Here is a 26,714-nt window from a genome sequence, read left to right on the forward strand (position 1 = left end):
GTTTTCCCAGCACCACTTGTTAAAGAGGTTGTCTTTTATCCATTGTATATTCTTGCCTCCTTTGTCGAAGATAAGGTGCCCATAGGTATGTGGATTTATCTCTGGGCTTTCTATTTTGTTCCACTGTTCTATATTTCTGTCTTTGTGCCAGTACCATACTGTCTTGATGACTGTGCCTTTGTAGTAGAGCCTGAAGTCAGGCAGGTTGATTCCTCCAGTTCCATTCTTCTTTCTCAAGATTACTTTGGCTATTCGAGGTTTTTTGTATTTCCATACAAAATTTGTTCTAGTTCTGTGAAGAATACCGTTGGTAGCTTGATAGGGATTGTGTAGTTTATGTTAATAGATTTCTAATGACCACATTTAAGTCACTCAGTTTGCATCTGACTCTCTGCGACCCCATGGACTGTAGCCTACAGGGCTCCTCTGTCCATTGGATTTTCCAGGCAAGGGTACTGGAGTGGGTTGTCATTTCCTTCTCCAGGGGATCTTCCCAACCCAGGGATTGAACCCAGTTCTCCTGCATTGCAGGCAGACACTTTACCATTTAATACACTATTACCTTGACTTGGGAGAGTGCCATGAAAAACATTATTTCAACACTTCATTCAATAACAACAAAATATCAAAAACCATACATATCATGGTTGTTATTTGGATCAGCATAAATAAATGGGCACATTACTATCCTTACTCAATACCTAGATTTAAAATATGCAATATTAAAGTATGCAATAGCCATGGGCTTCCCTAGTGGCTCAGATGGTAAAGAACTCACCTGCCATGTAGGAGACCTATGTTCAATCCCTGGCTCAGGAATATCCCCTGGAGAAGGAAATGGCTACCCACTCAAGTATTCTTGCCTGGAGGATTCCAGGGACAGAGGATCCTGGCAGGCTACAGTCCATGGAGTCACAAAGAGTTGGACACAACTGAGCAACAAACACTTTCACTTTCTTCACCATGTTATAATCATCATGACATGTTTTAAATACTATTTAACTGTAAGATTGAGTAAACAATCCAACTGGACTCTATTAACCAGGGACTGAATAAACCTATTGAAAACATGTACTGCCTTTTTGGAGGGTTTTATATCATTAACAATCACACATGCATATATTTACTAGGCTTGATTAACCTCATTGACAAACATGTTATTGGTCATTGCTTGCCCTTTCTGTGGTTACTGGTCCTACTTTGGCATGCAAACTATATTTTACCTCAATAAAATTAGGGCACTATTTTCATAACATTCATGAAAGGACCAGTCAGTCCAATTTTTTCCTCAATGAAACTTAAGATTTTATATGGAGGCTTTGCCACAGAAACAAATCAAATTTGCTAAATCTAAATTAAAGACAGTAAGAATTGAGTAAATTAGTTCTCAATGTTGTCTAATATTTGAAAAATCTAGGAAGCTTAAGAGACTACCTATGCTTGGGTCCCACCCTAGAGATACTGATGTGCTTGTTTGGGATGCAAACTGGGTATTGCCAGGTTTCAAAGATTCTTAGGTGAGTCTAACATATAGTCAGAGCTGAGAAACACTACAAAAACTACCTCCCCACTTGAGAATCACTGTGCAGTGAGCCATGTTAGCTGACAATCATAAGAAGATTGGGAGAAGCAACTGGACTAATTGAGTATTTGCTACCTACTTGCTTCACAAAACCCAACAAAAGCTAAAAACTTTACCCACTAAGAACTTTTGTTTACTAAGTTTATTACATTGGTTTCTGCTATGAAGTGTGAATCTTTTTCCTGCAACAGGTGGCTTCTTTCCTCAGCTGTGTAATTGTATTTCCTGTTTTGCAATAGTCACTGCAGTTTTTATGGCTAATCCAAAGCATAACGTTTTCAATCAATTTAGCACCCAGACAACTTTACATATGCATTACAGAGATAGTATCTTCTCATCAATAAAAATGATACACAACCTGTTCTGAGTTACACAGCAAACAATTCCCAACAATCACCTTTATTACAAAATATGAAACAGATCCCAGAGACAGTTCCTTTAATGCTAGAGATTTACAGCATTGCATTCACAACTGCTTACTATGAAAAAAAAAAAAACTAAAGGTCAGTATTTGAGATTTGCTCCCCTACACATCTTGTTTTAATGAAAATAAGGAGGAAAATCTGTCATGTTAGTAATGAGATGCACTGTTTGAAGCATTATGCATTTCAAGGAGAAAACCCAATTCATTCAGCAATCAATGTTTAAAGTATATTTGGATAACAGTAGCTCTCATTCATAAATAATAAGCTGTTATCTGATAAATACTATAGGCCAGGAGGAGTTAAATACAATGCGAAGGGGTATGCTACTTGAACAGAATAAAAATACAGTGGTTTATGTGACTGATATAAGCTAAAAAGAGACCAAAATATAGGTGCTCAAAAACATAAAGAAGAAGCCATTATATGTTGAAGAAAGGTTATTGAATTTATGGAAGCTCTTACCTCTCAATGAGTAAGCCTGATAGAAAACTTAAGTACACATGAGTGGAATTTCTTTTTATTCAAGAAGAATACTCTATAATAGATTATTATAGTAGCTAAATAAGATTGTTAAATAAGCTAGTTGAATAAGATTGAATTTTTAGTTTGCATATCTATTTTCCTGACTACATAAGGGGGTCCTTGAGGTCAAAGAAACTATCTGAACCCGTAGATATTTTCATCACAAAGCACAGTCTGACACACAGAAGCCATTTGGTATATGCTTGTTAAATAAATGACAAATTTTCATTAAATATTTACTAGGTTTCAAGTAGTGTGATAGGCATAGACTAAGTAAGTTACAAGACATCATGAATTATTAATTCTTTATACCTCAACATTAGACTGTAAAATTTATCACTTTAGTGTCTCTAAAGCATAAAAGTTAATCCTAGAAACTTCTTTTAGGCCATCAAGAAATAATTTAAGTAAATGAGGTAGACTAGTTTCACAGGAATCCTCAATAGATGGGCTAGGAAATTAACTAACATGTTCATAGCTTTTTGGTAAGATAACATCTGATGATTAATTCTCAGAGGCTTCCCTGTGAGTTCCCTTTGAGTTAAGTGGGATACTTGCCCACCTTAAAAATTAAATGCATGGTGAGGGGCTAATATGTGAGAAATAAAAGAATACAAGGAAGTATGTCAAAGATAATGTATCTAACCTAATGATCACAAGATACAAGACTCTAAAATTTCTGTTTGTATTTATAAATGTCTGATTTAGCAACACTTGCTAACTATTTCTATTGAAGAAATGTATGTTCAGAAGAAAATTCCTGAATCTTCCAATATAAATGTTGCTTGGTAAAAAAGATGACTGGCACTATTACTCCACTTATACTGCACTCTAATGGGACTTCCCTATAGCTCAGATGGTAAAGAAATCTGCGTGCAATTCAGGAGACCCAGGTTTGATCCCTGGGTCAGGAAGATCCCATGGAGAAGGAAATGACAACCCATTCCGGTATTCTTGCCTGGAAAATCCCATGGACAGAGGAGCCTGGTGGGCTACAGTCTATGGGGTCCCAAAGAGTTGGACATAACTAAGGAACTAACACGCACATACTGCACTCTTAAATCCAGATATTTTGTCATAGAAAAAGATAAAATATTTGAATTGATATTGTCATGCATTCCCAGACTTCATCTACCTTCATGAGTCTAGTCTACTTATAACATTTGTCATTAATGTGTGCTTGTTCTAGTCCTCAAATCATGCTGCTTAAGGGACATAACACATACAATAAATATTTAAAATAAGATAATAAAGGAGTTTTTGATGGTTGAAAGACTCAATGAAAATTCTACATATCTTGTTACTATAAAGATCACAGAATTTTGGATATTAGAAAACAATTAAAAATTAGCATCACTGCTAAAGAACATGGTATAACATATGTGAACATGACTCATATATGCAGTAGAAACTGAAATAGAATCTGTCCTCTACTGGTGGCAAAAAAGCTATAGATCATGGAATAACTAGGCCTCAGCTCAGTCATGGAGAAAAACATATGATTGAATGAAATAAACATGATTTATCTAGTAGTCCAAAAGAAAGTAGTCAGCAGATATCTCTATAGCAATGATATTGGCAAAGTTTATTAGAAAACATTATCCAATAAATCGCCTAAGAAAGATTCCTCTCTTAGCTACTTTCAGAAATCAAAATATATGAATTAAGAAAGTGATATGCCTAAAGTGCAACCAATATTGTAAATCAACTATACTTCAATTAAAACAATAAAAAAATAGGAAAGTAAACTTTAAAAAAACACCAAAACTTTAAATGGATGAATTATATCTCCAATAAAGCTGTAAACCAAAAGAAGATGAAAGCAAAATAAATCTTTTTATAAACTTAAACATGGGGAATTTTCCATTTCAAAGGTGTCATTAATTTAGCAGTGAGAACATCTATGTCACTGTTTCTGATATGAAAATCTAAGTTTAGAATAGAATTGTAATTGTTTCAATTGTTTGGTTGAGATCAGAGGCATAAATCCTAATCTGAACAGTATACTTTAGAGTATCAGTTTCAATGTACCAGGGGTTGAGTTATTCATAGACAGTACCAGACAAGGCATCTAAATTATGTACTGATTCAGATGGCACTGACTGAACAGAAGCAAGGACTTTCAATAGTCACGAGAAAAAAAGGAATGGAAAACTGCCCAGTCTGTGAAAATGGAAAGAGTACATACAAGATAGGCTGAATTTGCAACTACACCTAACAGTATTGTAAAGCTAAAGACCTGGGAATAGTGTATTTAATACACATAAGGGTGCTATTCAAATACACCTTGAAATTGCTTTCTTCTTTTCTACTTCTTTGAATAAAATATATTTCAAAACCTTTTAAAACTCTGACTTATTTTACTTAAGAAGGCACTGTCTATTGTTTCCCATACATTCAGAATAGGGCATACAATTGAAATGAATATGTATGATTTTATTTCAGACTGTCCTCAGTACTATGCCACACACAGAGTGAAAACATCTGTTTCTCAGAGATATAATGGGTGAAATTTTGATGCTGCAAGGTGAGACAATGGGTAGGCAAAAGACTTAGAACATTTTCAATAGAGGCTTAGAGTTTTTCACTAAGGGACAAGGAAGAGGACACAGTACAGGCACCCCCTATCCCCTTTTTTGGCATAAGAGGAAAGAAAAATAACATTTTTAAAGAAATAGCCCAAACTGGACAGTTCAGTCAGTTGGGACCTTACAGAAAAATACTTGAAAAAAATATTCAGAGCACCGAAGTTTTAAAAAGAAGATTCTTCTCAGCATTGATTTTCTTAGGATACTTCCACACACACCAAAGAACAGGTTACAACTGCCTGAATTAGGGCTAAAGAGTAGCTCACTGTTTGTGATATGCATTTCCTTATATTTTACATGAAGTTAGAGGACCCTAAAAAGATTTATAAATCCCTATATAATCAAGCATTTGCTACTACATTAGCTGAATACTCCACATTTTATTTTGGGAAAGTAGAAGTCAGTTTCCTTTAGTTTAAGTCAGTTCGGTTAAGCTCATGAAAATTTGGAAATTTAAAATAAGATAAATACAGCAAATATTTATAAAAAAGTAAACATGATAGGATAGTGTCCTAGTGATAGGTTCAGGGCAGGCCATCCCAAGATATACTGCTTCAGCATATTAATTATTTTGAATTAAATTAACAAGAAACAGCAAGTGCAAGGACACTCTGACCTTCCTTTGTCCCTTTAATAACAGGAAATGAATCTCCAATGTGAAAGATATCTTTCCTGTTCAAGGAGAAAGATAGAGATTCTCATCACCAGAGTCAAAGAAGTCTGGGCTGAAAGGTTGCACAGAAAATCCTTGCTACCTTACTTCTTTACTAAGTTTACTACCCCAAACCCAAATCCCTGCATATTGTCAATTCTTCACAAATTTATTGTTTCTTTATCTGAAAGGTGTAAAAGCTGCCTGCTTTGGTTACTTCTTTGAGCATTTTGAGCTCCCATACATATGAAATTAAATTTGGTTTTCTCCTGTTAATCTGTCTTATATCAATTTAATTATTAGACGAGCCAAAGGATCTAATAGGGAAAAGTTTTCACTTTCTACACTGGGAATTGAAAGGATACGGAAGAAATACATTCTTTATTAACATGAACTCACAATCCAGTTTTGAACACCATGTTTATGTGTAGAAATGGATGGACAGATCACAGACGGCTTTATGGAAGAAAGCTTCCCAGAAATACTGAGAGAGGGACAGTTTTTAAAATGTCAAATGTAACAGAAATTCTGGAGATAGTAAGCAGAAAATATTGGACAAATGATGAAAGGGTTATATTTCAACTGGAAGGAAAGTTAATAGATTATAGCAAAAAATGTGTGGTGGGAAAATGCAGTTAATAGATATGATTCTCTCAATTTAGTAGTAAATTGCAGCAATGACTAAAGAGTATTTAGTCTACTTGGAGGGGTGGCTATTTCACATTTATTTTCCTTGACAAATGGCATTTATGTATATTTAAAGGAAAAATGGAAGTGGCGTGTAGAAAGAGACTAAAGAGCTAGATACTTCAACAATTAAAAGGGAGCAAGTAAGACACTAGAAAGAAAATCAGAGATATATTGGGGTTACTAAGATGGTTTCCGTCTTAGGACAGTAGGACCTAAAGTAATTCAGGGTTGGAAGTTGTAAAAGAAATTTGAAGATAGTTGAAAAGGTTTGGGACAGTCATTCAAGCCCCAGGACATAAAGTTAATGAAAAGGAGCATAGAAAGACTTCTCAACAATACCTAGAGCCACAGGGGATGTTTAATACTGTGAATGTGTAGTAAGTACAATTTAGTGATTTTTTTCTCCTTTTGCCAAAGAGTATTCAGTGACCTATGGAGAATATGACCTGTGATGGGACTATAGTTGGAAATTGGCACTATAAACAAAGTGAGAATCCAAGAATGAAAAGTCAAGAATGGCAATGATGAGATGGGGAAAGAAATATAACCAGGAATAAATCTCATAAATTGGGATATGAACAATTAGAAGACCTAAGAAGGAAAAGTTCAAGTTAACCAGATAGAATAATACAATGCAGATAATCAAGTTATGGTAATAAAAAGAGAAATAATTCAAAATCATGGAGTCCTTGTAATCACTGTATATAAGGGCTATAGGATCAACAAACCCAGCAATGAAAATAAATTAAAAACAGATCAACAAAAACAAGCATGTAAGACAACATAGATATTTATTTATGGTGATAACTACATTAACAGTTTTAACATTGAATATCAGATGCAAGCAGAAGTCTTGAATAAGCACAGAAGGAGAATCCAAAGATCAAACCAGAGATATCCTTCAAATTATCTGTCACTTTTTTGGCTACTAAATTTTCAGTCACTACCCATTGAGTTAAATAATCTATTCCAAAGCAAAATAAGAAGCTGTTAAGACACTACCAAAAGACTCAGAATATACCTGCAGTACAATGTCCCTGTAAGATCCTATCTATGGAACATATGTAGGAAAAAGGTAAATAGATTTGCTTGTGGGTGATAATGCTAAATTAGAGCACTTAGTGTGATTTAACTTTCTCATAGCATTATTAACATTCAATTGAATGTTTGATAAGGAAAACTATTTAGTATAAAAGAAATAGCATTTACAATTGCTGTAGATTTAGCTTCATGCATTTGTTAGCTTATCATGCTGTAAAAAGTATGTATAAAATAATATTTCATTAAAGCCAAGGCTTGTGGATACATCTCTTCATAAACATACTCTTAAATTAGTTTCATTTAGAGATAACCTTTAAAAAATATCTCAATATGCTGTGTTGTATTCAAACTCCTAAATTATACAGTTAGGATGATTTATTATGAAGAAACTCCCCCCTCCCCCAAAAAAAAGAGACTTCCCAATATTCTTGGATTATTGAATAGGATAAGGGAAGAAGAAGTGCCATGGAGACACCACTAAAATGGTTAAAAATATATATATTTTCAGATATATATATATTTCAAAAATATATATATATATATATTCTTCCACATTCTCATTGCCTCCCTCTTCTTCATGTAGCATTGGAGCAAATGGTTACACAAACACCAGAGGTCTGGAAGAGGAGAGGCCAATGACAGACAATGGTTTTTATTTGCTTTTTGACTATAGCTACTCTTTCTGATACCCACTAGCCTAGTCTGAAAGAAGCCACTTTGTAAATTCACCTCAGGCAAATATAAAGAAATAAGAAATATACTTCTTTGAGGACCTCACTCAGTTCTGTTTCTGCCACCTTCAGTTTAGAACTTTTGTGAACATACTCTTTAACGAGCATGGGCATTTGTGCAAACCCTGAGGGCAATTTGGACTCAGGCTTAGCTAAAGGGTGAGGGATCTTGGGAAAAAAAAAAAGTCTAAGTGGAAATTTTTAGGTTAATACTAAGGGAACCAGTTTGTGTTTGAGCAAGAAACGTTACTTTGTTTTAATATTAACCAGGTCCAAGCAATTGTACTTCTCTCAAGTTGAAAATAAACGTAGCTAACAGTACTTTATTCAATCACAGGTGGTTATGTATTGAAATGTGGTTTCCCCTTAATTAACTCTTAGCCCTCCCATACTAAAGAATGATGGCACTGTGGAGTATGGCATTTGCTTTTTCTCTTTGAATGTCACTAGCTTCTTTATGAAATGTAATCTTTTAAAGGGCAGGTAGAAAAACTTGTCTATCTTTGTACCTTAAACCTCTGATTTGGAATCTAAAAAGAAAAAAGAAAAAAAAGAACCTCTGATTTGGAATCTAAAACTAGTCTGTTTGGTGAGGCCTCTGAAGTCATTTAAATGTAAATAGCTAGGGCAGTCATTGAGCAACTCTAGGTCCTTTGATGTTTGAGACTCTAGGACAAAGCATTCATTTAGAAACTTCAGTCTTGGCTAATATGGGGCCCCCTTTTTTTTTTTTAACAAATGCAGGAACCTTATATTTTTCACTTTGAATTAAACTGAAAATAAAAGCCATATTTTATAATCTAAATTTAAAAGCCTACATAGGTGAAGTTCAAGGGTTCAAGAGATTATTGAACTTTTTATGGAAACATCTGCAATAAATCCAAGGTTAATGAATATTCTGACACTATATATTTAAGGTTTATAGCTTCCTGAATTTAATATCCAAAATATGAATTTAATATCCAAAATCAAATGTATATATAAATGCAATGAACCAAAAATAAAGGGCATCAGAGGACAGACCTAATCGCCATAATATATGTTAACCATATTACATCAAGCTAGGTATGGAGTGAAAGGGCTTGATAAGTAGCATCATCAGAGATGACAGAGGTAATTTTTTTTAAAAACTATTATTCTTCCAGAAGCATCTTAAAACATTAAACATATTCAGGGTAATTACTAAAACACACACATAAAAAACAATTTTGATATGAAAGAAGTATTTGTTTCATGATTTCAAGTTTTTCTCTTTTCTTTTTTAAAAGGTATTCTGGACAAATTGTCTGGATTCAAACCATATCTCTTCTATTTGTGAGCTCTATACTCTGGCAAGTCACTTAAGCTCTCTGTACCATGATTTCTTCATCTGTAAAAGAGTTTATAGGATTCTCATTAAGACTAAATTTGTAGTAGGTATAGAGACACAGATGTGGGTATAGAAGTATAGATATATACATATATGCACTTATATGTATGCACACATACACACACACAGTGCTTTGAACAGAGTAAGCACAATATTAGTGAGTTAATGTTGCTGTGTTTACTTTGATATAGAAAGGTGCTGGGAAAAATGACCAACTGCTCACAGCTGTCCCTTTCCTATCCTCTGATTTTGAGGCGGGAGAGAAGTAGGTAGGGCACAACCATTAAAAGAATGACACAGTTGTTGAGAAAAACATGATGCCACATAAACTGGTTAGAACCTACTAGGTCCAAGATGGCGGAAGATTTCACTTCCAGCGGACCTCGAGCCTCATTATATGCTTATTGTAATGCATTAGCATATGCTAAATGACATACCCACTGGCACCATTATAGTTTGGAGGCCAATAGTGAAAGACCCAAAAGTTGGTGGTGTCCCAATTCTTGGAAGTCTCTGCCCCTTCCCAGAAATAGTTGGAATAATCTACTTGATAGCCTATGAAATTACCTAGCCCATAAAAACTAGCAACCTGTATTCCCCGGGGCTCTCTCACATTCTGAGATGGAACAAATTCTGCCTATGGAGTGTGTGTCTGCCTGAATAAATTAGCTTCTATTCTACTTGGACTCCTTGACTGTGCAAAGCCAAAGACCTTCCCTTGGGGGCCCATCCCAGGGACTTGCCTGAGACCTGGGATATGACCATTCCCTTGCCACCTCCTTCTCTTACAAGACTTTGTCTTGATCAAACTTTAGTCAAGCATCTCTCTTTCTTCCAGGTGTCAGAGCTCTGGTTGCTCCCAAGCAATGAGCAAGCACTAAAACTGTGGAACACATCCCCTTTATGAGGGTCTCCTGGGAATCAGCAGACCACAGCAAGACACTTTTCCTGGTGGATCTCACTGGTCACTTATCATGCTTGTCCAGTTTCTTATTTAAAAATTCTGTTTATTTCTGCTTACTCTTTATAACTTAAATATATATATATATATATATATATATATATATATATATATATATAGTTGGATTTTAAAAACTTGCAGATTTCTGAGATCAGACCCTTCTCTCTATTCTGAATAAAATCTCTCCCTAGGCCCAGATTTGCTTTGATTTGACCAAAAAAAAAAAATCTTTCACTAAAACCACCATTTCCATTGCTCTTTATATTGAGATTATATTAATGTTTTAATATTCACAATTGAAATGTTTTAAGTTAAAATTTCAGGAGCCAGGTACTTTCTGATTTCTCCCAGACATTGTATACAAAGGCCTAATTTTTAAAAAATAAAAAATACTTTTCTATTTATAGAATAACTACACTAGATAAAATTTGCCATTCTGTTCTTCAACATTCCAACTTATGACTGAGAAAACAGGTCCATTTCTAAATTTATCAGATGATTGAGAATGTTGGAACACCTAAAATCTGTAGAGCTTCTCTCTTTCACTTTATATAGCTAGTAACATTTCATTACCCTTGCTTCCTTCCTTTTAATTGTAGAACTCTTCTATGACCTTTTGCCTTCTGGGGGGAGTTAGTTCTCAAAAAGTCATCATTCCAAGGTCACAGTGATAAGATATTCAGAAAGGCATTTGGAAATTCAGAAAGTGAAAATTTTCTAAATGCTGATATTTTAGTTTATCTCTCAAACACTAGTGAAAATACATTTTGACATTCTCCTCAGGCACCATTTTCTGGTAATTCTCACACTTGATAAAGCCATCCAGGGCTAACAGAGTACCTCTAGCATAGTCTAGATCATCCTTTGGTAAGTTGTTTTTCAAAAACAAAATCTAGTCTCCCAAACTATAGGAGGATAATTAATATTACAGACAAAAAAATCACATTTAACCTAGCATATGGTTATGTCAATGTTTTGGTTCCTAATATGAGCAGCATTTAAGGCTTACTGATTTTAATTTCCAAAATACCTTCCATCATAAGCTTAACGGAAACCCATTTCTTTCAACCTCAAAACATGGTGAAGAAACCAAGGCATAAATTCTAGGAAATAAATGACAGTGAATTATTTTTATCTTTAGTGGTGGTGCAGTCTAATCAATGAGGTAATTAAAATTTAACAATATGTGTGACCTAGTTTATTTTTTTAATAGTAAAAAACTTCAAATTTTTCTAGAAAGCTAGACTGTTCATCTATATGTGAGCAGAACTTAAAATTTTCACATTGAAGGAAGGAAAAATATACAACATGAAAAGTCTCTTCAAAAAAATGTTATTGGGAAAACTGGACAACTACATGTAAAAGAATCAAACTGGACTACTTTCTCACACCATATAGAAAAATAAATTCAAAATGGATTAAAGACTTAAATGTAAGACCCAAAACCATAAAACTCCTAGAAGAGAACATTGGCAGCATGGTCTTAGGAGATATATATATATATGTATATATACACTCCAACTCTCATTGCAGCATTATTCACAATAACCAAGATATGGAAGACACCTAAGTGTCCATCAGTAGTCCATCAGTAGATGACTGGATAAAGAAAATGTGGTACGTATGTATATATGTACATATATATATCCAACCATTAAAAATGCCATTTGTGACAACGTGGATGAATCTAGAAAGTATTTTGCTAAGATCAATAAATCAGACAAAAACAACAACTGTAGGATCTCATATGCAGAATGTAAAAACCAAAACAAAACAAAAACAAACTCATAGATACAGAGAACAAAATGTGGTTGGAAGAGGTAGAGATAGAGAGATAGAAGAGATAGAAACCTCCAGTTTTAAAACAGGTAAGTCATGTGGATGTAATATACAGCATATTGTGATAACTTATATGATTGTATATGGTTACTGGACTTATCATGGTGGTGATCATTTCATAATTTATCCAAATGTCAAATCACGATGTAATACATCTGAAACTAACATAATATTGTACATCAATTACATTTCAATTAGAAAAAAAATTCACATTGAAATATGACATTTTAAAGCCCAGTTTCTCAGAGAACATCAATCTACTGATTAACCATGTTTATAGTATTTTTCTCTGTGACCTTATCCGGCATCATCATGCTTCATATTTACTAACTTTTGCTGTCACGGTTAATTGTGAACTGACACCAAAATGGTCCCTTCTATTGCCAAAATTTATCATAAAGTAACTACATTACCAGAACATTCACAAAGTGATGCTGTCAGCAGTATGTTGTTTAGGCACACTGGGAAAAGAAAGTGTTGGTGAAAAATAAAATAAGCCTTGAAAATTGCTTCCAGGACTGTGCAAGTAATACAAAATGTAGAGACAGCTCAGCTTGAAGCTCTTTTAAGGCAGAACTGCAGCATATGTCATCTTAAATACTTACAGTTTTAACTGCCCTTAGTAGCTACTGTAGCTTCAGAAATTTAAGAAAAGATAGCACAACAAATTTTGAAGTCACTTTTCTTTGAAATTTGCATCTTACCTTTACTGCCTTTTTCCCCTCGGATTTCCGCTGATTTAGGATAAAACGTTGGCAAAGGAAGCAAAGGAAAACAAAACAAAAACAAAAAATCAGTTTCAATTTGTTATTGCAAGTACATTAAAAATGTCAATATTCTCAGTGCAATAATACACAATTTTGGTCTTCTAGTGAAACTATTTTTATGTGTTGCATTCTTCAGTGGTTTCAGGAAAAGTATATTAACAACATTGTAAATATCATGCAACAATATGTAGAACAATATAAAACCTTCGATTGGCATCAAAAATTGTTATATGCTTAGCTCACATAGGCATTAGCCAAGAAAAGACATCTTTCCAGTAAGATATTTTCTTATTATATCATTTATTTTCCACTCATTTTAAAATGGATGAGTTTTTATCTCAAGCATAAACACATTTCTTAAAAAAAAAAAATCTAAGCTGGTTGGAGATTCATGATTTAGGAGTAAACATAAATATCTATACAGCTTTGGATACTCTCTCTAAATACCTAAATATTAATTTTTGTGGGTCTTAGAACACCTTAATTCAATTCTATTCAGCTAAATCCTTTTTGCAGCCATCATGGTAAAGTCATTCTTTTCGCTTTTATTTAAGACTTCTTTTTTCATCCCATTCAACCTCAGGAAATGAGCAGTAAACCGGTTTTGAAGACTCTGTAAGCATTTAGGCCATGTATCCCTTGAATTCATTCTCCTTTGTATGGGATGAATACATCACATGATAAAAGTATCATGTACCTAACATTTCTAGCTAATTATGGTCCCCAAAGTCTTTTCTCCTAATATTTTCTCACACTTTCCTACCATAGTTACAGTTGTGTAAATGTTTCTTTGAGCATCTCAGAAAATTGGGGAGGAAATAGAGTTGAATTTGAAATAAGGGTATGTACAAAAAGAGATACAATAAATATAGTAAGGGAATGAATGCTGTTGTACAGTGCTTTGATATGATTTCAGATTTATTTGTTCATTACAAATATTAAGCTGTTTTGATTTAAGAACAAAGTTTTTAAAAGTAATATTGTTTTGATAAGAGAACTGAAGTTGTTACGTCAAGATGTCATTATCAACATTTGCAACTGTTGATAAGTACTCAGTAGTAGTTCAGATACTAAGGGGCACTGCTGGGGTCTTATCAATTAAGAGCAGATGAAGATGCAACTATGGCAAGGAGATATTAAGAGTACAAATATCCAGAGTCTATGAAAACCATCTGAGAGTGTTCAGTCCAGACAAGGTGACTCTTGCTGTTCTAAATAGCTCTCTGACTTTGGAGTATTAACTCCTGCCTAGGAAGGTGGATCTCTGCTTAGCAGTAGTGACAATCATGCAGTGGTCTGGAAGGAGATTATCATGCTGGCCAGCATTAATGCCTTCATTTTCTAGTGATATGCTCTAGTAACAAGGGACTTTCATCCTTGCACATAACAACTGAACATCAATTCTAAGTTGGCTAAGCTCTCTCTCCCAAAAGCCATCTCATAGAAATGTTAAGGAACTGTTGAAGGAAACCCACTGCTTTGGCCAGACACAATGATAACCTCTTGCCTGTGTTGTCTTGAAACAGGAGGTCCTGATAAAGAATGTAATGCTGCCACTGAAAACTAACTGGGAGAATTTGGGAGGGGTCAAAGAAAGGGAGAGAAGATGATATGTCCTGCCAATCTCCCAGAAACCCTCACTCTGGAATCCATCTTGGCTGAAAGATGCAAACACCACAAGGGAGGACCCTGAGTCAGATCAAACATGAGCCAAGAAAGATGATTGATCAGCAACAACCCAGAAGCTAACCTCATTATCATAAAACCTGAGACTGCACACCATGTGGCAGAGCAGTCCTTCTTGTTTCTGTTACCCTCCTGCCCTCCACCCAAGCGCCCATTTACAATAAAATCTTTTGCTTTGTCTGTAAATGTGTCTCCTTGGACATTTCATTTCCAAATGTTAGACAAGAGCTCACTCTAAGGCTCTGGAAGGGGCCCCCCTTCCTGCAAAAAAAAGGTACACCTCAGATAAATTTGGCCCTTATTCCTTTCATCATGCCCTTTGTCTGGAACAATAGTATAATTAACCTATCATTGGTTTGGGGTATGTTGTTTGTTTATTGGCTTATTAAGGGACATTATCTATATGCTATTGGCTTATGAAATTATAATTCCCAGAGTAGATCTGTGTTAAATAAAATATTGGCAAAGATAATCTCATTCTCTGAGCATGATTTGCCTTGAAACAAAACAAAGGCTCTATATTTTGTTATCCAATGACTTATTCTCAGACCAAAAGGGGTATATCTATATATATTTTTTTCCTGTCATTTTAATATAACTTAAGTTTGCAAAATTGATATTTGAGGCAGATATCCTGACATAGGCACAATTCTATTATATAAGGAAATCAAAGTGTGCTTTTTTTTTTTCTTTCCACTTTGGATAGTTATTTTTAACTTTAAATATTCATATTGTTCTTATGCATTGATCAAATTCAGCCATCAATGGCTCTGTGTTAGAATTTCATTTGTCTGTGAAGCCTTAGTCTGAGCATAATGCTTTGAATAATCTCTTTGAAGAAAAATTCCTTGGATTTTAATGTATTTAAACAATTGGTATTTACATATCCCTTTATTATGAGTGATAATTCTTAAATAACAGGTTAAAAATATCAACTTTCCTACAGAAATAATACCATGTACAAAAAAGCACTCAAAACTTTATCCATATCTAAGAATATAACATTCATATCAATGTATGGCAAAACCACTACAATACTGTAAAGTAATTAGCCTCCAATTAAAATAAATACATTAAAAGAAATACCTTTCTTTCTTTTATAGAACAATAAATCTCTCTATATTTGCTCCATTAGAATTTACTTTCAAGAACACAGTAGATTTTAGTTAGATGTTTTACCACTTATTACTGAGCAACTCAAAATTCTTAGCAAGACAAGTGAAAATATGAAAACATTAGTTATATCTATCTCAGAAAATCAGTGGATTATTGAAAAATTAATGACAATAATTAAGGCTAGTCAAATATTGAGGAGAGCACTTCTTTATCACTGCAGTGAAAAAAGACAACTCCAGAATATGTGTTTATTTCCTTAAATTATACATTTTAATTAAGAGCAATTGCCTATGCTGTGCTACTTTTGCCCTTCTCTGAGAATTTCTATTGAGAAAAGCCCAAAATAGATCAAGTGGGAAATATTAAAATGATAGTCTTTGCAGTTTTCTTACCACATAGGCATAACACAGTCTGTCACTATAAGTGGGCCATTCTCATGACAACTAGACAAGCATTAGAATTAAAAGACAACACAGAAATATATTGACAGGCATGTGAGTAGATTGGCATTTTGATACCAGATTTGATGATAGAAACATTTTTAAAAAATCAATTCTGGAAGGGAAAACACATGCTGAAAAGCAACTTCTATTTTAATGAGGACATGGATTTTTAATCATTTTATGTTTTTTTAAAAATAACCCCAAGAGATGAATATTGAATCAACAAAATCACTGTCCAAACTAAATTATATATAGTGAAGGGGGGAGAAAAGTTCACCAGTCTGAACTTTATGAGCTCAGAAATTTCTATAATATACACTCATCGAGTAGTTTTCACACATTCTTATCAACCTCTAAGTGTAAATAAATTCTCTTACTACCAATAAATAAATATTTCTCCTATTTTGTCTAACTTTCAAGATTGATAGAGCTGATTGACTCATTAGAAAGAGGGGTAATATATAGAGCAGAAGAGGAGCAAGTATGTTAATATCAAGAGAATGATCCAACTAAGAGATCAACCTTAAATTTTAGTTAGCTCTCTTCTGTATCACACAGAATTAGCATAGTAGAATATGGGGGCAGATAAGTCATCACAGTGAAGAGTTATTCAAGTATACACTGAGGCTGTAACTGTATTCATATAATTGAAAGAAATAAAATCAAATGATTTTGGTATTCCTCAATATCCATGTGCTTTCGTATTTTATCTTTGTCTGTTTTCAACCTGTGCGTTCAGAACGAACACAGCAAGAACAAGGTATGAGGTCAAGAAGTGATCTCTAACCCAAAAGAGTATGGCCTCCCTGCAGGTTCTCTGAGAAATCCTAGTTCCTTCTTTTACCCACCTCCAGGTATACTACTTCTCTTCCTTTGCTTATATGCATAAAGTACAGTTGTTGCCTTCATTCTGCTTTCAAGTATTGCTGTTGCTTGCAGAGCATATATCCTCTTGAGTATAACTATTAAGAATTTCTGATCACTAAGGCCAATGATAGATGGAGTGTTAATCACTCAGTCTTGTCTGACTCTTTGCAACCCCATGGACTGTAGCCTACGAGGCTCCTCTGTCCATGAAATTCTCCAGGCAAAAATACTGGAGTGGGCAGCCACTCCCTTCTCCAGGGAATCTTCCTGACCCAGGGATCGAACTTGGGTCTCCCGCATTGCAGGCAGATTCCTTACCACCTGAACCACCAGAGAAGCCCCATTGACAGAGTAAAAGTTGTAGGAACTAAAGTTAGACACCAAGGACACCACATTTCTGAACACAGGTAACAGGAAGAGGAAGAAATATGTTAGAGAACAAAGACACCAGAGCTTATCCTTAATTACTACTCTGCCTGCTGATTAGGAAAGAAATAGAAAGGTATGTGTACAGAGACAATTCATTTAATAAGGATAGATAGCTTTTAAAGCTTATTATGATGATCACTCAATAAAGCATCAACAATCATTAATTTTTTTTAACTGAATGATAGTCACTTTACAATGTTGTGTTAGTTTCTGGTGTACAGCAAAGTGATTCAGTATAGCATATATATATGCATATATTCTTTTCATACTCTACCCACATAGGTTATTACAAAATATTGAGTATAGTTCCTTGTGCTATACAGTAGGTTATCTATTTTACATATAGTAGTCTGCATATGATAATCCCAAATTCTTAATTTGTCTCTCCCCTTTTTCCCCTTTTGTAACTGTACATTTGCTTTTTATGTCTATGTGTCTATTTCTGTTTCATATATAAATTCTTGGGCTTCCCTGGTGGTTCAGTTGGTAAGGAATCTGCCTGCAATGCATGAGACCTAGGTTCAATCCATGGATCAGGAAGATCCCCTGGAGAAGGAAATAGCAACTCACTCCAATAGTCTTCCCTGGGAACTCTCATGGACAGAGGAGCCTGGTGGGCTACAGTCCATGGGGTCACAAGAGTCGGACATGACTTAGGGACTAAACCACTACCACGATATAAGTTCATTTGTATCATTTATTTTTTTTAGATTCTACATATAAGAAATATTATATGATATTTATATTTCTTTCCCTGGCTTTACATTACTTGGTATGATAATCTCTATGTCCATTCAATTGTGACTCAGTTTTTGTCAGTTGGATCAGGTGCAATGGCAAATTGAGATGTTCACTGTGGTCAAAAATAACAAAAAGCACTTCTGATGACACGAGCAGGGCTGTGATGGTAAGTTTTCTGAGTGGCATAGTCAAAATGAAAGCATTTATGATTGTATACACAGAGTAGATATCGAATAAATATTTGTCTAACAAATGGCCAAAACTGGGTGAGAAGTTAAAGAAAAAAGTCTTTATGGTGCATGTGTGTTTATAATATAACAAGTTAGAAGCCTAAGGAATCAGGTCTAATATTAATACTATATCAGGTAAGCCTATCCCTCCTCCTAATATACACTTTAAAAATACCAGAATGTGAAGTATAATTTTTACTTGGTTTAAATCTCCATGCAACTACCATGGCCTAGTTTATTTTTTAGTAGGCTGGTACATGTGACATTTATTTCAGAAATTTATTCAATTATCAACTTAGAGTGCTGTTGGCTTCAGTGGAAAGATACTGGTGAATCTAATAAAAATAGTAAACTTAAATGTACTCAACATGTTTACTATTTTCTTTCTAAAATGTAAATCACCATTTCAATAGAACACATTTATGAGAATATATCTAGGTATTTTTATTGCCTTATTCTCTTTTTTTTTCTAAATTTCAGATTGGTATAAAAGTTGTATATATAGTGTCAACTCATCAGTAAAGAGATTATGAAATTTGAAATCAGAAGATCATTGGGTTTCAGTCCTAAGTTCACAAGTAGCTATATGAATTTTTCAAGCAAAACTTTAGAAAACTGTATCTTCCTCCTACACTAAAACCAAGGCATTAGCTACATTTAATGATGATCATGATGGGCTTCTCTGGCGGCTCAGACGGTAAAAATCTGCTTGCAATGTGGGAGATGCAGGTTCTATCCCTGTGTCAGGATGATCCCCTGGAAAAGGAAATGGCAACCTACTCTAGTATTCTTGCTTGGAGAATTCCATGGACAGAGGAGCTTGGAGGGCTATAGTCCAAGGGGCCGCAAAGAGTTGGACACAACTCAGAGGCTACACTCAATGATGACGGTGGTGATGATTGTGACATTGACAGGAATAATATTGCTATAACTTTCACTGCCACTGGTGTCATCACCTTTCATTTATTGAGTGTGAAGCATTTCAGTAAATGTTTTACAAGTGTCATCTCTCTGAAATGATATAGTGACACTTTGATGGGAGAAAATTATCATTCCCATTTTACAAAGAGGAATATGTGAATCAAAGAGGTGACAAAATTTATTTAGTCACTATACTTGTAAGCTTTCACCTCAGCTCTTCTGGATTCCAAAGTTCTAGAATGTAATCTCCATGGCAGCACACATTTTGTCATTTTAAGTTTTGGAATTCTGCTATATTCTTAATGCCTAAAACAGTGCCTGATACTAAGGAGACTTGCAATAAATATCTGTAGATTGAATTAAATAACAAGATATTCCTATATTTTTTAATTGCATAGATAATTAGAGCTGGGGCATAATTGATTATGACTCTTATTGGAAAGTACAAATTTTAGAGCTTCAGTGATTGGATTCAACTGTTGCCTCAGTCACTTATTACCTATGTGACCCCAGGCATGCTTCTTCTTGTCATTTTGGCTTAGTTTAATCATCTATAGAACTGAGAAATATGAGTTCCTACCTTACAGTATTTGTTACAAGGGTTAAAATAAACTAGGAGCATTGAACAGTAGTTGGCGGTTTTAATAGTATATATATATTAGTTCTTATTGCCGTGATTCATATTAACACATTTATTGATATACAATTTACATACTGTAGAATTCATCCATTTAAAGGATAAATTCAGTGTTATTTTGCATATTCACAGGTACCTGCAACCGTCATAATAGTTAATTTTAGAGTATTTTGTCACCTCAAAAAAGAAAGAGACACGTGCACCCCAATGTTCATCGCAGCACTGTTTATAATAGCCAGGACATGGAAGCAACCTAGATGCCCATCAGCAGATGAATGGATAAGGAAGCTGTGGTACATATACACCATGGAATATTACTCAGCCATTAGAAAGAATTCATTTGAACCAGTCCTAATGAGATGGATGAAGCTGGAGCCCATTATACAGAGTGAAGTAAGCCAGAAAGTTAAAGAACATTACAGCATACTGACACATGTATGTGGAATTTAGAAAGGTGATAACGAACAGAAAAATATATGCAGAACAGAAAAAGAGACACAGAAATACAGAACAGACTTTTGAACTTTGTGGGAGAATGTGAGGGTGGGATATTTCAAAAGAACAGCATGTATGCTATCTATGGTGAAACAGATCACCAGCCCAGGTGGGATGCACGAGACAAGTGCTCCGGCCTGGTGCACTGGGAAGACCCAGAGGAATTGGGTGGAGAGGGAGGTAGGAGGGGGGATCAGGATTGGGAATACATGTAAATCCATGGCTGATTCATATCAATGTATGACAAAACCCACTGGAAAAAAAAAATAAAAATAATAAAAAAAAAAAGAAACCCCACATCCTTTAACTGTCACCCCAACCTTTTGTTTCTCCCAAGCTTTAAGCAACCACTAACTTACTTTCACTTTATATTTCTCTGTTCTGGACTTATGAATAAAAGCATGTAATATGCAGCCTTTTGTGGCTGGTTTCTCTCACTTATCATAATGATTTCAGGATTTAGCTATGGTACATCATGTTTCAATAAGTCATTCCTTTTTATGTCCAAGTAATATTTCACTATGTAGATATACCATGTTTTGCTTAAACACTCATCAATTAATGGGGATTTGAGTTATTTACACCTTTTGGGTATTATGAATAATGTTACTTGTAAACACATACAGCAGTTTTTGCTTGGACATGTGTTTTCATTTCTCTTGGGTATACTTGTATGCCTAGGAGTGAAATGGCTGAAAACTCTATGCTAAATCATTTGAGGAAATGCTAGACAGTTTTCCAAAACAGTTGCACTGTTTTACACTCCCATCAGTAGTGTACAAGTGTTCCAATTTCTCCACACCTTTCCCAACAATATAATTTTATTTTTAACTTATTAACTTTAGAATTAAATACCATCTAAATATTAGAATTAAGTATTAGAAAATTTATAATTAAATACCTGTCTAAATATCTTTTAAACTATATGCTGGAGTTCAAAATTATTTTAATTGGGTCTGTAAAACTATGTAACATGAACTATTCTACTATTAATATATGAACTCAATGTGCTATTCCTTGTTACTATGATATCAGTGAACAGATTGCCAAACTCATCCCTTCAAAGGGTTGAAAAGTTATCTATGTCTTGATATAGGTCTTCCTTTGTGGCTCAGACAGTAAAGAATCTACCTGCAATGCAGGAGATCTGGGTTTGATCCCTGGATCAGGAAGAACCCTTGGAGAGGAGAATGGCTACCCCCTCCAGTAGTCCAGATATGAATTTACACATAATTTGAAATACGTTAAGGAAATTCTCTCTGAATGAAACTTTTAAAAATGGTTGCCAAATTATTATTTATTCAAGTCCACCTACCATATAGTGTGTGTGTGTGTGTGTCCATGCTAAATCATGTCTGACTCTGCAACCCCATGAACTGTAGCCTGCCAGGTTCCTCTGTCCATGGGATTTTCCAGGTAAGAGTACTGGAGTGGGTTGCCATTTCCTGACCCAGGGATCAAACACGCATTTCCTGTGTCTCCTGAATTCCAAGGATTCTTTACCCCTTGAGCCATCAGGGAAGCCCATGGAACAATGACATTGCATTTGCTGAATATGGGGGAAAGGGATTGAGAGTACTGGATTAAATCCAGCTGAAATGATTTTTCATGGGTCCTGAATCTTGGAACATGCAGAGATTATATGTAGCACCAGAAAGAGAGCCAAACTAAAGGGGAAAAAAAAAACAATGCTTTATTCAGAATTGATACTAGAATTGATCTAACAAAGCTAAACAAGAGTAAAATATTCCCAAAATGACCTAGAAGCAGAATATCATGGATGATACCAAATCCACTGTTTCTTATTGAAGACAGGGTTGGGGTAGAATACTTTTGCACTTGCTCTCACATAATCGTTCTGGCTTTTTCAAAACCCTACTCTTGTCCTGAAATATTCTTATACTGTGACAGTAACAAAAGCAATGTGACAAACACATCTGCTTTCTGAAAATATTGCCTGTCAGTTGAAACAATGTCTCATTTTTAATTGTTTGAATTTTGCATAAAGATACCTCTGTTTGCTGCTAAAAATGTATGCAATTGTCTTTAGCATCATTTTAAATTACAGATCATTTAACATGTCCTTCTCATGAAATGTAAAAACCTGACAATGCTGCATTGTGTCTATTAAAGCTTGTAGATGTTACAATATAAACATCAAAGTAATAAAGTGATTATAAGAATAAACATCAGAATACAAATGATCTTTCTTTTTTCTAGAAGGAAAACATTTTTTAAAGTGCAGTAGCTACCAGACTGCTTACCTCTGTGAAGGTCTTTTTTTTTATAATAGATGAAAGCATAAGTAGATCTATGATAAAATAAAAATTTAAAAGCAACCTATGTGTCTGCCTTTATATCAAACTCTGAGATAAACAAAGACCACTTGAAAGTAGTGTTATTAGTTCATTAGCATTGTTTCAAGTGAAAGTAAATGTTAATCTTATATAAATACTAGTTAAGCATGTGACTTTCTGATTGTGACTTGAAACTAAGATACTTAATTTATTCTTTAGCTTTAATTTTAAACTAATATTACCTAGCTTAGAGAAGAGTAAGTTATTACAACTGTCTGATACCAATTGTCATTTCTGGCTTATTTTCTATATGGGAAAAATATTCCTTTTTAAGATTATCATTCAGTTTTCTTGAGCTTTTAGCTGATTACTGATATATTCTCCCCTATTTGAAACTCCTCTAGCAATTTTATGCTGAATTTCCACTTTTCATGCATTTTCTGTGGAATTTCAACTTTATTTCAAGTCATTTAAAAAAACAGAAACTCAAATGCCTTCATTTTTTCCCCAGCTGCATGCATTGCTTTTAGGTTTGCGAGGCTTCATTAAGTTTGTCTTAATAATGTTAATTCAAATAAAGCATAATAGCTTTAGTGGATAAAATAATGTACTCCAACAACTCATGTCCACTCCAAACTCATAATTTGATCTTATTTGTAAGAAAAAATTTTGAGATGTTAGATAAGGATCTTGAGTTGAAATCATCCTGGATTTAGAGATGCCCTAAATCCAATAACTGATGTCCTTTTAAGAAGAAATTTGAAAATATTAGTCTCTCAGTCATGTCTGACTCTTTGGGACCCCATGGACTGTAGCACATCAGGCTTCTCTGTCCATGGACTTCTCCAGGCAAGAATACTGGAGAGGGTTGCCATTCCCTTCTCCAGGAGATCTTCCCAGTGCAAGGATGGAATTCAGGTCTCCTGCATTGCAGGCAGATTCTTTATCAACTGAGAGGACACAATCAACAGAAAGAAGGTAGCCAAGTGATGGCAGGCCAAGATTGGAGGGATGCAGCTACAAGCTAAGGAATGACAAAGATTGTCAAGTGCCCCCAGAATCTGGAAGGAACAAGGAAGCATTCCTTTGGGGGCTCTCAGAGGCACTAAGGATACCTTGATTTCAGAATTTGAACCTGCAGAATTGTGAGAGTGTAAATTTCTGCTGTTTTTGCCTTTTTTTTTTTTTTGGTAATTTGTTCTGATGCAAACAAATAGTGAAGGGAATATGTTCCCATTTCAACAACAACAAAAAAATACACGAGGATGTAAAATAGATTGTTCTATTTTCTGATTATCAAACCAAAATTCATTGAAAGATTATTGAATACCAATCACTGTATTCTATACAATATGTATATTTTTGGAGGACTGGGATAATCATAAGCAAGCATACCATACAATAGAAACAGAATATCCAGTTTTAAATAAACAGATACAGGTTCCACTTTTAGATCATTCACTCATATGTGAAACATTTAGCAGAAGCCTCTTTGGTACTATGTACACATATTCTAAGTTATAGAAAACTGAATGGGATAAGGCCCTGACCCAAAGGGATCTCAGAGTTTAATAGGGAAGCCAGAAGTAGTAATCAATAAATACAATATTACATATTAAGTGTTACAATGGGCAGATGAATAAAATGCTATCATACCACGAGAGAGCAATACTATCATACCACGAGAGAGCAAATAGCTGTTTAATGCTGAGCAAGTTCTTCGAGATCTCTGAATCTGTTAATTGATCTGTAAAATGGAGATAACAATAACAATTCATAGCCTTCCTACCTCTGGAGATTATTTTGAAGATGAAATAAAATAAAATAAAATCCTCTTCCTCTGATCCCTCATTTCTTCTATATTTTTCTTTCCCAACTATTTTGAAAATCTACTATTTTTTAAGAGTCCTATGAATCAGATTCTCTCTTAGGTATTTAATAAGCATTCTTTGAATTATCCTTAAAATAGTTGAACATGGTAAATGTAATCATGCTAATATTACATATTTGGAAATCGAGGTGCAGAGATTTATACTATGTGCTGAAACTGCATAAATCAAGAAGGAAATATTCTTCTCATCCAAGCCTGTTGTAAGTCTTAGGTATAAATACATAAAAAAGTAAATATTATACTACTAGAAGTTAATGTTCTATGTGCCTCAATACCTAGTAATAAATTAGATGTTGAATTATGTTTCAAATATGTATGAACAAGTCCAACTAGATAAATATTGTATATTCCCTATAGTACTTTATTAGCTCAGAAAGAACATTCTTATGTGTTTCTATAAAGTAGTCATACCCATTGATTTTAATGGTAGGCAATTACATTTGTATTTACCTACTGGATACTGGATGGGATGGACCTAACAGAAGCAGAAAATATTAAGAAGAGGTGGCACAAATACACAAAAGAACTGTACAAAAAAGATCTTAACGACCCAGATAATCACAATGGTGTGATGACTCACCTAGAGCCAGACATCCTGGAAAGTGAAGTCGAGAGGACCTTAGAAAGCATCACTACGAACAAAGCTAGTGGAGGTGATGGAATTCCAGTTGAGCTATTTCAAATCCTGAAAGATGATGCTATGAAAGTGCTGCACTCAATATGCCAGCAAATTTGGAAAACTCAGCAGTGGCCACAGGACTGGAAAAGGTCCGTTTTCATTCCAATCCCTAAGAAAGGCAGTCCCAAAGAATGCTCAAACTACTGCACAGTTGCACTCTCATCTCACATGCTAGTAAAGCTATGCTCAAAAATCTCCAAGTGAGGCTTCAGCAATACGTGAACCATGAACTCCAGATGTTCAAGCTGATTTTAGAAAAGGCAGAAGAAACAGAGATCAAATTGCCAATATCCGCTGGATCATCAAAAAAGCAAGAGGGATCCATAAAAAACATCTATTTCTGCTTTATCGACTATGTCAAAGCCTTTGACTCTGTGGATAACAATAAACTGTGGAAAATTCTGAAACAGATGGGAACACCAGACCACCTGACCTGCCTCTTGAGAAACCTGTATGCAAGTCAGGAAGCGACAGTTAGAACTGGACATGGAACAACAGACTGGTTCCAAATAGGAAAAGGAGTATGTCAAGGCTGTATAATGTCACCCTGCTTATTTAACTTGTATGCAGAGTACATCATGAGAAACGCTGGGCTGGAAGAAGCTGGAATCAAGCTGGAATCAAGATTGCCAGAAGAAATATCAATAACCTCAGATATGCAGATGACACCACCATTATAGCAGAAAGTGAAGAGGAACTAAAAAGCCTCTTGATGAAAGTGAAAGAGGAGAGTGAAAATGTTGGCTTAAAGCTCAACATTCAGAAAGCTAAGATCATGGCATCTGGTCTCATCACTTCATGGAAAATAGATGGGGAAACAGTGGAAACAATGTAAGACTTTAATTTCAGGGATCCAAAATCACTGCAGATGGTGATTGCAGCCATGAAATTAAAAGACGCTTACTCCTTGGAAGGAAAGTTATGACAAAGCTAGATAGCATATTAAAAAGCAGAGACATTACTTTGCCCACAAAGGTCTGTCCAGTCAAGGCTATGTTTTTTCCAGTGGTCATGTATGAATGTGAGAGTTGGACTATGAAAAAAGCTGAGAGCCGAAGAATGATGCTTTTGAACTGTGGTGTTGGAGAAGACTCTTGAGAGTCCCTTGGACTGCA

The 26,714-nt window shown here is 34.7% G+C and overlaps 1 protein-coding gene across 6 annotated transcripts in view; it reads right to left on the minus strand.

Moving 5' to 3' along the window:
• The window catches only part of PCDH11X (protocadherin 11 X-linked), a 904,836-nt gene that overhangs the window by 474,591 nt on the left and 403,531 nt on the right, over window positions 1-26,714 (minus strand). For 2 of the 6 annotated variants that reach the window (XM_061136646.1, XM_061136651.1), the window contains exon 4: window positions 13,105-13,134. The exons of the other annotated variants lie outside the window; for them this stretch is intronic. In XM_061136646.1, the coding sequence (XP_060992629.1) occupies window positions 13,105-13,134 (30 nt within the window). The remainder of the gene's footprint in view (window positions 1-13,104; window positions 13,135-26,714) is intronic. 6 annotated transcript variants of the gene reach the window in all.

Source organism: Dama dama, chromosome X (assembly GCF_033118175.1).
Source record: "Dama dama isolate Ldn47 chromosome X, ASM3311817v1, whole genome shotgun sequence".
Lineage (NCBI taxonomy): Eukaryota > Metazoa > Chordata > Mammalia > Artiodactyla > Cervidae > Dama > Dama dama.